Source organism: Carcharhinus amblyrhynchos, chromosome 20 (genome assembly GCF_965287045.1).
Source record: "Carcharhinus amblyrhynchos chromosome 20, sCarAmb.v2.hapA, whole genome shotgun sequence".
In the NCBI taxonomy this organism is placed as follows: Eukaryota; Metazoa; Chordata; class Chondrichthyes; order Carcharhiniformes; family Carcharhinidae; genus Carcharhinus; species Carcharhinus amblyrhynchos.
The window spans coordinates 46,400,630-46,414,796 of NC_137343.1; the positions used below are offsets into that span (position 1 = coordinate 46,400,630).

At 41.5% G+C, this 14,167-nt stretch overlaps 1 protein-coding gene across 1 annotated transcript in view; it reads right to left on the minus strand.

Annotated features, from left to right (window-relative positions):
- Positions 1-5,872: 5,872 nt before the first annotated feature.
- Positions 5,873-14,167, minus strand: part of top3b (DNA topoisomerase III beta) — a 43,705-nt gene continuing 35,410 nt past the window's right edge. Inside the window, exons 16-17 of the mRNA XM_080208519.1 lie at positions 8,971-9,172; positions 5,873-7,948 (exon numbers count right to left, since the gene is read on the minus strand). Of these exons, the coding sequence (XP_080064645.1) occupies positions 7,461-7,948; positions 8,971-9,172 (690 nt within the window). The 3' untranslated portion in view covers positions 5,873-7,460. The remainder of the gene's footprint in view (positions 7,949-8,970; positions 9,173-14,167) is intronic.

The following is a 14,167-nucleotide window of genomic DNA, read 5'->3' on the forward strand; positions in this document are numbered from 1 at the left end:
CTCGAAGAATCTGCTCCAATAATTTCCCTGCCACTGACGTAAGGCTTATAAGCCTATGACTACCTGGATTATTCTTGCTACCCTTCTTAAACAAAGGAACAACATTGGCTATTCTTCAATCCTCTGGGACCTCCCCTGTAGCTAGTGAGGATACAGATTTCTCTCAAGGCCCCAGCAATTTCCTCCCTTTTCTCTCTCAGTATTCTGGGGAACATCCCATCTGGCCCTGGGGATTTGTCTGCCTTAATGTTTCTTAAGAACTCCAATACCTCCTTTTTCATCTCAACATGACTCAAACTATCCACACATCCTTTCCCAGAGTCATCATCCACCAAGTCCTTCTCTTTGATGAATACTGATGCAAAGTACTCATTTAATATCTCACCCATTTCCTCTAGCTCCACACAGATTCCCTTCCCTGTCCTTGAGTAGGCCAACCCTCTCCCTGGCTACCCTCTTGCTCTTTATATGTGTATAAAAAGCCATGGGATTTTCCTTAATCCTGCTGGCCAATGATTTTTCATAACCCCTTTTAGCCCTCCTTACACTTTGCTTAAGTTTCTAATTTCCTTGTATTCCACACTTGCTTTGTGTGTTCCCAGCCTCCTAGCCTTGACAAATGCTTCCTTCTTCTCTTTGACTAGGCTCACAATATCTCTCGTTATCCGAGGTTCCCAAAACTTGCCATACTTATCCTTGATCCTTACAGGAATGTGCCAGTTCTGAATCCCTAACAACTTACACTTGAAAGCCTCCCACATGCCAATCATCTATATAGACATCTATTGTTAATAATTTTGTCTATAGTTGGGTTTAGCTGGCTGCACTAAAGTTAGCCATTAAATAACTTTAAATTGTCCATGAATGACTTTCAGCAGAGACTCTTTTTAAGGAAAGAAAACACTTTTTCTTTAGGCTACATGGATCCAGGGAAGTCAGAAACCTCAGTGGATACTTTCTCCAAAGCCACAGTCAACCATGTTGTTTCCCTTGATTCTACATTAATGTCAGTGGAGAAATTTTCCTTGACTTTAGGAAGATAGTGGCATACAGGTATTGTTGCTGGATTAGTAATTCAGGGACCCTGGGCAAGTTCTAGGGACCCGGATTCAAATCTCATCACAGCAGATGGTGAAATTTGAATTCAATTAAAAGCCTAATGACGACCATGAAACCATTGCTCATTGTCATAAAAGACCCATCTGATTCACTAATGTTCTTTAGGGAAGGAAATCTACTGTCCTTACCTGGTCAGGCCTACATGAGATTCTAGACCCACGACAGTGTGGTTGACTCTCAAATGCCCTCAAAAATGGAGGACAGTTGGGAATGAGCAATGAATGCTGGCCCAGCCAACGACACCCACATCCCATAAATGAATGAAAAACAGCTTATTAGGCACAGTTACCGTGAAGCTTCAGGATACATGACATGCCCAAAAAGATGATGTCTAGTATGTCCAAGTGCATGGCACCCAATTTACATTGAATGCTCTAATGGTCTTTGAATGGAGTACATTTATTGAGTTAATTTGCATGATCTAAATTTAGTGAAAGGGCTGTACATCAGCTGATTGGGCTGTGAGATATCATGATAACAAAGAACAAAGAACAACAGCACGGGAAACAGGCCCATCGGCCCAACGAGCCCGCGCCGCCATTTTAACATTGTGAGTTCCCTCTTCCACCCATGACCTTTGTCTACGCTTATGGCTTTCCACGTTGGAAACCAGATTGAGGGGAGACTAATTTAGGGCCAATTTGTTACACCAATCAGCTTCAGAGCACATCTTTGGGGTGTGGGAGGAAACCGGAGCACCCGGAGAAAACCCATGCAAACATGGGGAGAATGCGCAAACTCCCACAGATACTGTTTCTGCACAGCAAACAGTGATAGTCACTGAGCTGTCGTGTTGCCCATCAGCTGGTCCAGTTTAAATGTACACTAATGACGTGAAGCACTAGGCTACCCTCAAAAGAGCAGCCCTTGCATGACCCACTGCGTGTATGCCCCTTGTTGGACAACAATGCAGACCAAAGCACCTGTGGATTAAAAGAGAAAAACATCAATAACATGCACATCCTTATACAAACGTTCAAGGGAATCCCCAGAAGCTCAAAAGTAAAACAAGTGAGCCAGAAAATATGTTGGAAGGTCCATAGGAATCAGTTGATTCCCGGGAACGTCCCAAGGCTCTTGATCTTTATTTAAAACAGTCTCCTATATCCCTCCATCTCTATTCCGTTCATGTGCCCATCTAACTATCCCTTAAACAACTCCAGCATGCCTGCCTCCACCACCTTACTTGGCAGTGCATTCCATACCCCCACAACCCTCTGTGTGAAAAACCTCCCTCTAACATCCGAATTATACCTCGCCCCCCTCACCCTAAGTCCATGGCCCCTCGTAATATTTGTTTCCAATCTTGGAAAAAGCTTACCACTGTTTACTCTATCTATACCCTTCATAATCTTATACACCTCTATTAGATCTCCCCTCATTCTCCGTCTTTCTAAGGAAAACAGTCCCAATTTGCCCAATCTTTCCTCATAACCCAGTCTTTCCATACCAGGCAGCATCCTGGTAAACCTCCTCTGCACTCTCTCCAGGGTCTCCATGTCCTTCCGGTAGTAAGGTGACCAGAACTGGACACAGTACTCCAAATGCGGTCTAACCAACGTTCTATACAACTGCAACATTAGACGCCAGCTCTTGTACTCTATACCCCTTCCTATAAAGGCTAGCATACCATAAGCTTTCTTCGCAACCTTCTCCACCTGTACTGCCACCTTCAAAGACTTGTGCACTTGCACCCCCAGGTCCCTCTGCGTTTCTATACTCTTAATAGGTCTACCCTTTATCATATAACTCCCCCCTACATTATTTCTTCAATGATAGGACAGATCGCATCGCACACCTTGCAAGTTCCCCATTCAAGATGACAGGCCACACCAGATGGACATTTGTCTTTAATAATGGTGTGTCCAGTAATGATTTGAATCTTACATCATTTGTCTATTCTTTCTTTTCCCCTTGAGCAATATTTCCATTTACGCCTGCCCTATCTCAGTGCTGCTCAGGAGCAAAATAAAAAATGGTTAGTCATTAAACATATTGTACTTGTTTTACACATGGAGAGCTATTTGGGGAGGTTCACTTTGCTTTGCAAATGCATTCCCAGAATTACTGCAAAGAGTCAATGCAAGATACAGAGAGTGATTGATGAAAAAACAAGCCCAAATGGATGTTATGGTCTCTGTTGGGTAATGATATGGTCTCTGTTGGGTAATGATATGACTCTCGAGTAAACTGCTGCCTGGAAGTAGAATTTCAACAATTTAACGTTATGGATACAAGGCTATGCCTGCCAAAAAATTAATGTATTTTTAAAGATTTTTAAACTTCACTGCAATATACTTTAACCCCAACCTCAAAAACAACTCCTATACTAGTCTTGGTTTCCATTTTCCATATATGCTATGTTGTAACTCCTCTCTGGTTGTTCTGAATTATAAGGGGTTAAGTGGACAAGCATCACCCCCTTCCTCCAACTCCCACTCCCCAAAGAGCTGTTTTGAGACTGTCTGAATGTCATGTAGGATCCTTACAGACATATCAAGCTTGATGAGATGAGCTCAGATCCAAATCATTCACTCTGCCTTCTTTAGGAGTTTCCTGAAAACCCATCTCATTGACCAAGTTTCTAGTTATCCCTCCCAATGCTCTCCTTTGGCTTGAAAGGGTTAAACAAATTTAATTGAAAAATATCCTTTAGCAAAATAAAACCCCAAGCAGGGAAAAGCAGAATAATAAAACTCCAAGCAGAGCAAGAGAGGACTAAAAAAAGACCCAAGCAGGGAAAAGCAGGATATTAAAAATCACAAGCAGGGAAAGCAAGACTGATGAATAGCATGTATGCTGTTCTAATCAGGATAAGAAATTAGTTGAAAAGTATCTTTTAGCAAAATAAACCACCAAGCAGGGAAAGGCAGAACTGGCAGGTGGCAGATGTGCCTTGCAAGATAAAAAAAGAATCAAAACTACAGGATGCAGGAGCACAAGGCTAGGGGCAAGATATGGGGCCCCCACTTGTGAGAACAATGCCTAATGGGTACACTGTCAGGAAACAAGTAACTAGAGTCTGAGACATATGTTTTGCACCTGATTATAAGTAACAAGATTAATGGTAAGTACGTGACTGTGTATAAATAATGCCTTTTTGTTAATCTTCAGTCAGTCTTGGATTGCCTCAGACTGTCTCTTCCTTTGTATGATTGGAATAAAGCTTGAAATCTGTTGGTAATAGAATTATCGCACAACAGGCCCATTCTCCATTTTTTCCCTTATGCCTCTCTGAAACATCACAGCACTTTTTCTACATTAAAAGCACTGTTCAGATACAAAGTCTTCTGTGACTGTTGCAGTAAGGTCATGGGATAGGCATGGTAGCACAGTGGTTAGCACTGCTGCTTCACAGCTCTAGGGTCCTGGCTTCGATTCCCGGCTCAGGTCACTGTCTGTGTGGAGTTTGCACATTCTCCTCGTGTCTGTGTGGATCCCCTCTGGGTGCTCTGGTTTCCTCCCACAGTCCAAAGATGTGTGGGTTATTTTGATTGGCTATGCTAAGAAATTGCCCCTTAGTATCCAGGGATACGTAGATTAGAGGGATTAGTGGGTATGATATGGGGGTAGAGCCTGGGTGGGATTGTGTTTGATGCAGACATGTTGGGCTGAAGGGCGTCTCTGCACTGTAGGGTTCTTCTGTGATTCTATGCATCAAAAACAGCCACTGCAGGCATAAAAATAAGACAACACAAAGGTAGGCTAGTGTGATGTTAGTGCAATGGGGAATGTATAAAAATTAAGTTATGTGCTACAGGCAGTCAGTATGTTTGGTGGGAACAGTTCAGATTTTGGCTGAGCAGGATAATTACTAATTTCAACCTTGCAAGTGTTTAAGTAGAGCTAATGGACTTTTGTTTACTTCAGTTCTTTTGGGATTTCTGATGAGTAGTCGACAGGGTCATGTGATGTGCCTTGAGCAGACTTGGTTTATAGCAGAAAGGAAAAAGCTTTTGCAAAAAGTGGTTAGTTCCAGCTGAGAATTATTTGAAGACAGATGCTTCTGAAAGCTGCTCAAACTTACTTTCTCTTAAAGCTTCAGGACTGTCTACGCTCATAGCAAGTATATTTATGATTAACTGTATTTAAAGTGTATTTAAGTCTATAAGAGAGATATTGCCTATGTAGAACTGAAACAGTGATAAGTTAGAAATTAAAGTTGTTTCCTTTTCATTTAAATGTTGTTCTACTGTTAATAGTTAAGTTGCTTAATTTGTTAGACTTCACAGTTTAAACATAAGTTTGTTGTACTATAAAAGATCCCTAATTTGTCAGTGTAATTACTCCTGGAGCGAAACATCCTACCCTCACACTTATGCCAAAATAGAAAAATTGGAGTCTAGTTTGGCTTTATTATATACCTTGGGGTTCTGGTATTCATGTATTACAGCACTAAAAGTTGCCCTTGAGCAAACCAATTTGTTATCATGACCACTGGCAAAATTTAGTGAACATCAGACTATATTATCTCAGAATAAAATGTCAGGGCCGATAGTCATCCGAACCTGATCGCAAATAATTTCAATGGCAGTCAATTAGGAATGCTGGTCTAGCAGCAAACCACACATAGTCCCCAGCCAGCTCAAAACAAATTGTCACAGAGAAACTGCATAACTATACAACAGGGCTTCACAGCTCAACCCAACAGCTAAAAGGTGTCCACAGTTGAGGAAAATCGATCAATCCTGCTCAAATTTCTCGGAAAACAGTGATAAAGACAAGATAAGGATTAAAAAGAGAATGTTGCAAATACACATGAATACAGATCTGTTTATTTGAATAATTGAAGGAGATAACAATTTGTATTATAACTGTCCAGATGTACACATGTGCCCACAGTAATCAGTGCCTGTTTGTATTATGTCTCAGATTTACTAACAGAATGGTTCTTTTGTAGATATCACCTCTTCTACAACACTGTCATTCTATGCTCTGTTTAATTTTATTTGTTTCATCATAAGAAAAGCTGGCATCCTTCTCTTGGACAGTTCTCCATGTTTCTAAAGGCATTGTTATATTAAATATAATATTTTGCATTAAAAAATGGGAAGATAACACCAAAAATGAAATGAACTTGGACACTACACATTGTCCTTTTCACGTGTTTGTAACTGGAAGACTAAAAAGAGTAAAAGTCTAATGTAAATGTAAAACATTTCCAGTTTATTCAGAGCTCCAGAATAAAGATCTGTCAGAGATTTCCTTCTGACTGACTGCACAACCATCATCAGGACACTCTCCCAAAAATGGAGAGATTTCAAAGATGCTGTGGATCTTACAGGCAATTCAAAGCCAGAGAAACTTCAAATTTTTTATCATATCCCAACATTTGAATGAAACAACCATTAGGAAAACAAACACAGACTGAATATTCATAAAACCAGAAAATGCTAGAAATTCATAGCAGCTTAATCAATGTTGAAGAACAATAGGCATGTGAACATTCATTGAAATCTTTTAACCTTTCCTTTGGATACTAATTGATTTGCTGTACATTTTTTCTTTTGATTTCAGATTTCCAGAATTCCTACACTTCAAGTAATTGTGTGTGAAATACTTTGAATGTTTCTGAGAGATGTGATAAGGCACTAAATAAATACAAGTGTTTCTTTACTTTTTAATATTGTTAAAAAAAAGTTTAAACTATTTCATTTTGTGTTCTAGTTTGTAAATTGATTGCAGAAGTGCCTCTTCTCTACAGTGTTCACCTTTTGTAAATGATGCCAACTTACTATGTCTGGCATCCAGGATAGATATCAATTCTGCAGTGAACCAGCAAAGTTGATGGAGTTTGTTTCTCATGGTTTTCACTGCGGGCTTTATAAAATTTTTCCATGGCTGAATTATTTCCTGTGCATTATAAAAATTTATCGTTTAATATGCCAATTTCAGCACACGATTAAAACAATTTTTGTCTTAAATACTCTGTGTGGTTCTTTTTCCACTCATGAGCCAAGATGATCGATGTTGGCAGTATATTCAAGTGTGCAGGGTGTCATTGCCAAGGTCAATCCTATCCTTCTCTGATACAAGGTGTACTATTATACAATGACTCCTGGACTGTAATGAATAACAAGAACCCTTGACCATTTCCTTCCCAACTCAGATGGACTAAAGGAAACTCTTAGGCCCCATTCCTGCCCTGGCTGTTTTTCAGTGCTGGCATAGCTGTTACCAATCAGCTCAGTTCTGCACTGGCCATGCACTTTCTGGCTCAGCCATTTGGGAAGCTCGTTCAACTCGTTTAAAATCAATAAAGAAACAAAGTGGAACAAGGGACAAACAAAGCACAAATTCCTCAACTAATATCAACGGGGTGTTCAAGACCCTATTAACTCCTACACAAAATAAGCAGCTAATGCAGCCATTTTGTCTTTGGGTTTCTTTGGATTGTTCCTGCCTGGGGGTCTCCGGCCTCTGCCCCGTCCCCGCCCTCGTCTTCGGCTCTGCCCCCCACCACCCCTGTGCATTGGATGCTTCATTTTGGCATACTGCAGCTCAACGAGGTTCTGAAACACCGGATCGCAGAAGACGCAGCCTGAATGCTGTGTCGCTTCGCCAGGTAGCGGTGACTTTGCTTTGTTGAAGTCCACGTCAACAATTGCAGCCTCGCACACATCGCAAGTTTCAGATGACACCTTCACTCTGTGGGCATTTTCAAAGAAATGCACCACTACGTTGCATTTGTTACAAGCCATCTTCCACTTGGGGCCCGAGGTGGGGTCAAAGACAAGCACACCACTTTCACATTCCACACACTGGACAATCCCCAGCAGGCTTAGTGAATGCTGACATGTTGGATGGGTGCATTCATTACACCCCATTCCTGAGGGGAAAAAGAGAATTCTGTCATGAGGTACATCTTCTATATCGCACTGACATTTCTAGATATTTTTCATCCAGTCCTGAGCACTGAACTCATAGGATTCAAACTCTGTTCATTAAATAGAATGATGCACAATGACAAAGCATGACGGCTGAAGAGGAGTTTGGGGATGTATTGGAAACAGACGGGATACAGGAGGCTGTGGTGGGCAGGGGAGAATGAATACTTTTAAATGGTTAAAGCCAAAAGGCTGCATTAGTATAATGTGGGAAAGTATTATATTGTAGAAATAAATCACAAATTATATGCAATTTACATACTGCAGCCAAATTCAAAATAGCACACTGTAACTTGGTTATTTGAGTAGAATTCTCATAACATGCCCCCACAGGTGTGCTTTCCCACAAGCAATTTTCTGTTCTTGAAAGCCTATGCTTCTAATCATTCACTATTTCCTGATTTCTCACAGCACCTACACATTTCAATTTGCTGGTGCCTACATTCTGGATTATGGACATTGAGCTATAGGTTTGGTCATGTATTAGGTTGGGGGGGGGGGGGGGGGGGGGAGGAGGTGTGCATAATAGATACTCCTTTTCGTGAGGGTGGATATACCTTCCCCAGTGGGATAACACTATGGTGTGATACTGAGCCATTCAAATCAGGAGGTATTAGGATCGATCTCTTGTTTGTGCTGAAAGTGGATAATATACTTAGCTTCAGAAGCCCTGGGGTGAAATGCTTTCCAATAACTCCTACAGGTTAGTTTTTGTGGATGAAGACTGTGACATTCAGTACAGTCAAACATCTGCCACGAGTCGCTGTTTACACTCTCAAATTAAAAATGGCCACAAGGTTGGGTACTGATGATACCTACACAACAGTAAGAGTCAGCATGCTCAGGAAGCGACAAAACAAAATAAAAATAAACAAACCAGGAGAAGCAGAATTATTTTCTATTTGTGACAAATTCACAAAATGAACCAACGAGTGAAGTCAGCATTGGTTTTGGCAGCTCTCACCTTTCCTCATATCACGGAACGGTGGATGGTTGTAGCAATATGGACATAGCGGGTAGCTCTTCCCTCTGGAACCAGATGACCAGAGAACCAGTTCAAACTCATCCAGAGGACAGCGGAGCTCTTTGTACAGTTTGATGGTTCCATTCTGGGGTAAGCTGTAGGTATCATCACAATGCGAACAATGCATCCGGCTGGGTTTGGCCTGGGAGATAACAATCAAATATTAGTACTACTAATAATGTAATAATGTTAGTAGTGCAACGTGGGTTTAACATCTTCCAGGCATTAGGTCCAGTACTATTTTATACATATTCAGCAATTCGTGTTGGAGCTCTGAACTTTCACTGACATACTCACCAACCAGTGTTTTAGTGCCTGACCTCCACTTGCAAACCTAGTAATTACAGAACTAGAACCCTGGATACCCATTCAAAGACCTTTCAACTAGAGAATTAAACTCTGGACAACATTCACATTTCTGGTAGCTGTAGAAATACAATCCTGGACATCATCACAGATCTGATAACTATAGAACCACAGAACAAAGGGATCATGGAGTACAAATACATCCACCATTAAAAAGTTGCGCTCCAGGTTAGCTAGGCCATAAAAAAATGCAAACCAAACACTGGCATTTATTTCTAAAGGGAGAGAATTAAAACGTAGGAGGGTTACGCTAACCCTGTATCACACTTTGGCTACTCAACACAAAAAACATAAGAACTAGGAGCAGGGATAGTCCATCTGGCCCCTTGAGCCTGCTCCACCATTCAGTAAGATCATGGCTGATCTTTTTGTGGACTCAGCTCTACTTATCTGCCCGCTCACCATAATTCTTAATTCCTTTACTGTTCAAAAAATTATCCTTGCCTTAAAAACATTCAGAGAGCCTCAACTGCTTCACTGAGCAGGTGAAGAAGTTCCTCCTCAACTCAGTCCTAAATCTGTTTCCCCTCGTTCTAGTTTCACCCACCAGTGGAAACAATTTCCCTGCTTCTATCTTACCTATTATGGAGAGGATTCTTAGGGATAGGATGTATGCGCACTTAGAGTGTTGCGATCTGATTAAGGATACGCAGCATGGCTTTGTAAAGGGGAAGTCTTGCCTTACAAATCTGGTAGAATTCTTTGAGGTGACAAAAACGGTCGACGAAGGATGAGCCGTTGATGTCGTCTATATGGATTTCAGTAAGGCGTTTGACAAAGTCCCTCATGGTAGGTTGGTAGAGAAGATTAAAGCTCATGGGATACGTGGCCAGGTATCTAGATGGGTAGAGAACTGGCTTGGTAAGAGGAGACAGAGAGTAGTAGTGGAGGAGTCCTTTTCTAGCTGGAGGTCTGTCACTAGTGGTGTGCCACAGGGCTCAGTCCTGGGACCTCTTCTCTTTGTAGTGTATATAAATGATTTGGAAGAGGGAGTAAGTGGTGTGATCAGCAAATTTGCTGATGACACCAAGATGGTTGGATTGGCGGGCAGTGAGGAGCAGTGTCTGGCAATACAACGGAATATTGATAGGCTGGTTGATTGGGCAGATACATGGCAAATGGAGTTTAATCTGGATAAATGTGAGGTGATGCATTTTGGCCGGAATAATGTAGTGGGGAGTTATATGATAAAGGGTAAGCCCCATAAGGAGTACTGAATCGCAGCGAGACCTGGGGGGCGCAAGTGCACAAGTCTTTGAAGGTGGCAGTGCAAGTGGAGAAGGTTGTGAAGAAAGTCTATGGTATGTGAGCCTTTTATAGGAAGGGGTATGGAATATAAGAGCTGGAGTCTAATGTTGCAGTTGTACAGAACGTTGGTTAGGCCGCATTTGGAGTACTGCGTCCAGTTCTGGTCGCCTTACTACCGGAAGGACGTGGAGACTCTGGAGAGAGTGCACAGGAGGTTTACCAGGATGTTGCCTGGTATGGAAGGACTGGGGTATGAGGAAAGATTGAATAAATTGGGGCTCTTTTCCCTTGAAAGACGGCAACTGAGGGGGGATCTAATAGAGGTATATAAGATTATGAAGGGTATAGATAGAGTAAACAGAGGTAAGCTATTTCCTACGATAGAGGCACATAGGACAAGGGGCCATGGACTTAAGGTGAGGGGGGAGAGGTAGAACACAGATATTAGAGGGAGGTTTTTCACACAGAGGGTAGTGGGGGTATGGAATGCTCTGCCAAGTAAGGTGGTGGAGGCAAACACGCTAGAGTCATTTAAGAGTAACTTAGACAGGCACATGAGTGGGTTGGAGATGGGTAGATATAGGAGATTGTTTTAAATAAGGGTCATTAATATTGGGGCGTCCCTGGAAAGGTAAATGGATATGGTACAATAATAATGCTTTATTTTTCTTTTCATTCACAGGCTTTAAGTTGGTCCGCTTTGTGTCCAACGAGGGGCATACACGCGATGGGTCGTACTTGGGCTGCTCTTGATTGTTCAAGATTGGCCTAGTGCTTCATGTCGTTAGTGTGTGCCTAAACTGGACCAGATACTGGGCAAGACGACAGCTCGGTGACTATCACTGATTGCTGTGCAGACACGTGGATTTGGGCCAGTGTCTGTGGGAGTTTGTGCATTCTCCCCATGCTTGCGTGGGTTTTCTCCGGGTGCTCCGGTTTCCTCCCACATACCAAAGATGTGCTGTTAGGCTGATTGGCAGTAGTAAATTGTCCCTAAATTAGTTTCCCTCAATGTGGATGGCCATAAAACATTATGTGGGTATGCCGGCGTTGGACTGGCATAAACACAGTAAAAAGTCTGACAACACCAGGTTTTAGTGCTACAGATAGCACTATCTGTAACCCCCGTGACTGCCTGGGTTTGCAAAACCTCACTTACTGTACTGTCTGGAGACAATACACATCTCTGTAACCTGTGATCAGTGCTCCTTCCACTCACATTGTCAGCCACTTCAGGTCTTGAACAGCAGGTTAGGTGTAAGGATTCGCATCTAATCAGTAATCTCCACACTGTCTGTGCTTTATATGCTGTGTCTGAGGCCAGAACTCTCCATTCACCTGACGAAGGGACTAACCCGAAAGCTTGTGAGTCTATTATCAAATAAATCGGTTGGACTAAAACCTGGTGTTGTCAGGCTTTTTACCATAAAACATTAGACAAGGATCATGGGTGGAGAGGGGGACTGGTGGTGTTGGGATGGCCTGTTTCCCGGGCTGTTTTTGTTCTTTATTCACTTCATAATCTTATGCGTTTCTCTAAGATCTCCCTTCATTCTTCTGAATTCCAATGAGTATAGCCCCAGTTTACTCAGTCTCTCCTCAGAAGCCAATCCTCTCAACTATGGAATCAACCTACTGAATCTCCTCTGCCCCCCCTCCTATACCAGTATATCCTTTCTCAAAGTAATGAGACTAAAAGTGTACACAGTACTCCAGATGTGGCCTCACCAGCAATTTATACAGCTATAACATAACCTCGCTATTTTTAAACTCCATCTCTCTAGCAATGAAGGACAAAATTCTACTTGCCTTCTTAATGCTGCACCTGCAAACCAGCTCCTTGTGATTCCTGCACAAGGACACCCAAGTCCCTCTGCACAGCAATATGTTGCAATTTTTTACCATTTAAATAATATTCTATTATTTAAATGGATGATCTCAAATTTACCAACATTGTACTCCATCTGCCAGACCCTCGCCCACTCACTTAGACTACCTACATCCCTTTGCAGACTTTCAGCATCCTCTGCACACTTTGCTCTTCCACCCATCTTAGTGTCATCTGCGTATTTTGACACAGTACACTTTGTCCCCAACTCCAAATCATCTATGTAAATCGTAAACAATTGCTGCTTGCAGTTCTGATTGTACTGCTTGCAGTTCTGATCACTACATTATGAAAGAGATATAGAGACACTGGAGAGGGTGCAGAGAAGATTAACAAAGATGTATCAGAAATGCATGGGTATACATATCAGTAAAAGGATTGACAGGCTGGCGCCCTTTTTTCCTGAAAAGAGAACTGAGGCGTAATCTAATAGAGATATTTAAAATCATGAAGTTTTTACAGAGTAAATCCAGAATGTTCTCTCTTGCAGGAAACAGCACAACTAGAAATCATTAAAACAAAATGGTCACAAAGAAATCCAATAGGGAACCGAGGAAAAAACAATTTCCTTCAAAGAGTGGTAAGGATCTGGAACTTGCTAATACAGGGAGAAACTGAAGCAAATAATATTAGATGCATTTAAGGAGAAACTAGACAAATACTTCAGGGAGAAAGTAATAGATGGTTATGATGGTACGTTTAGAAGAAGAAACATGCGAGTAGGCATGAGACAGCATAAGCACCAGCATGGATTGGTTGGGTCAATTGCCATATCACAAAGCATCTTGGACTTCCATTCACTACGAGAGCCCTGGAAACCCATTCACAGACTTGGTAATTAAAGAATGAAAGCCCTGAACTCCCATTAATTGCCTATAACCATAGTGTGTATTTTTGCTGGATTCCCATTCACTTCCCAGTGTGAGGGTATGTCGAAAGATGTGCAGGTTGAGTGGAATGGCCATGTTAAATTGCCCCTTAGTGTCCAAAGATGTCATGGTTAGGTGAATTAGCCATGATAAATGCATATGGGGTTACAGGGGAGGGCCTGGGTAGGATGCTCTTTTGGAGAGTCGATACACACTCATTGAGCCAAAAGGCCTCTTTCTGCTCTGTAGGAATTCTATGGTTTTGTGGTACTAGTCTTATATTTACTGGCCTAGTAAGTATGCACAAACTAAAAGAATAACGCATATAGATTGGATTTCTAGAAATAAAAACTGAAATGCTGGAAATCAGAGTCAAAAACAGAAAATTGTAGAAACGCACAGTAAGTAATAAAAATCTGTAAAGCTACAAGTTAATGCTTCAAATGCATGACACCTCTTCATGAATGGAATTCTAGATTCACACCAGCAGGGGTTTTGACTGATGTCCAGCACTTTCCTTAAACCATCTGTGCCTGAAATGTATCTTTTGGTCAAGTTCCATTGAAGGACTTGGATAGTAATTATGAATTGTTCTTAAAAGTATGAAGATGGTGAGTATTAATTGAGGATTTACTTCAGCCCTGGTAGAAATAAACAGACTAAAATTGTTGTTGGGTTAAAAAGGTTGTTAGACTTGTAATATGTAATTCTGTAAATAAATATTAAAGTATGTAAAGATTGGCTCCAGTTCTATCTTTCACCAATG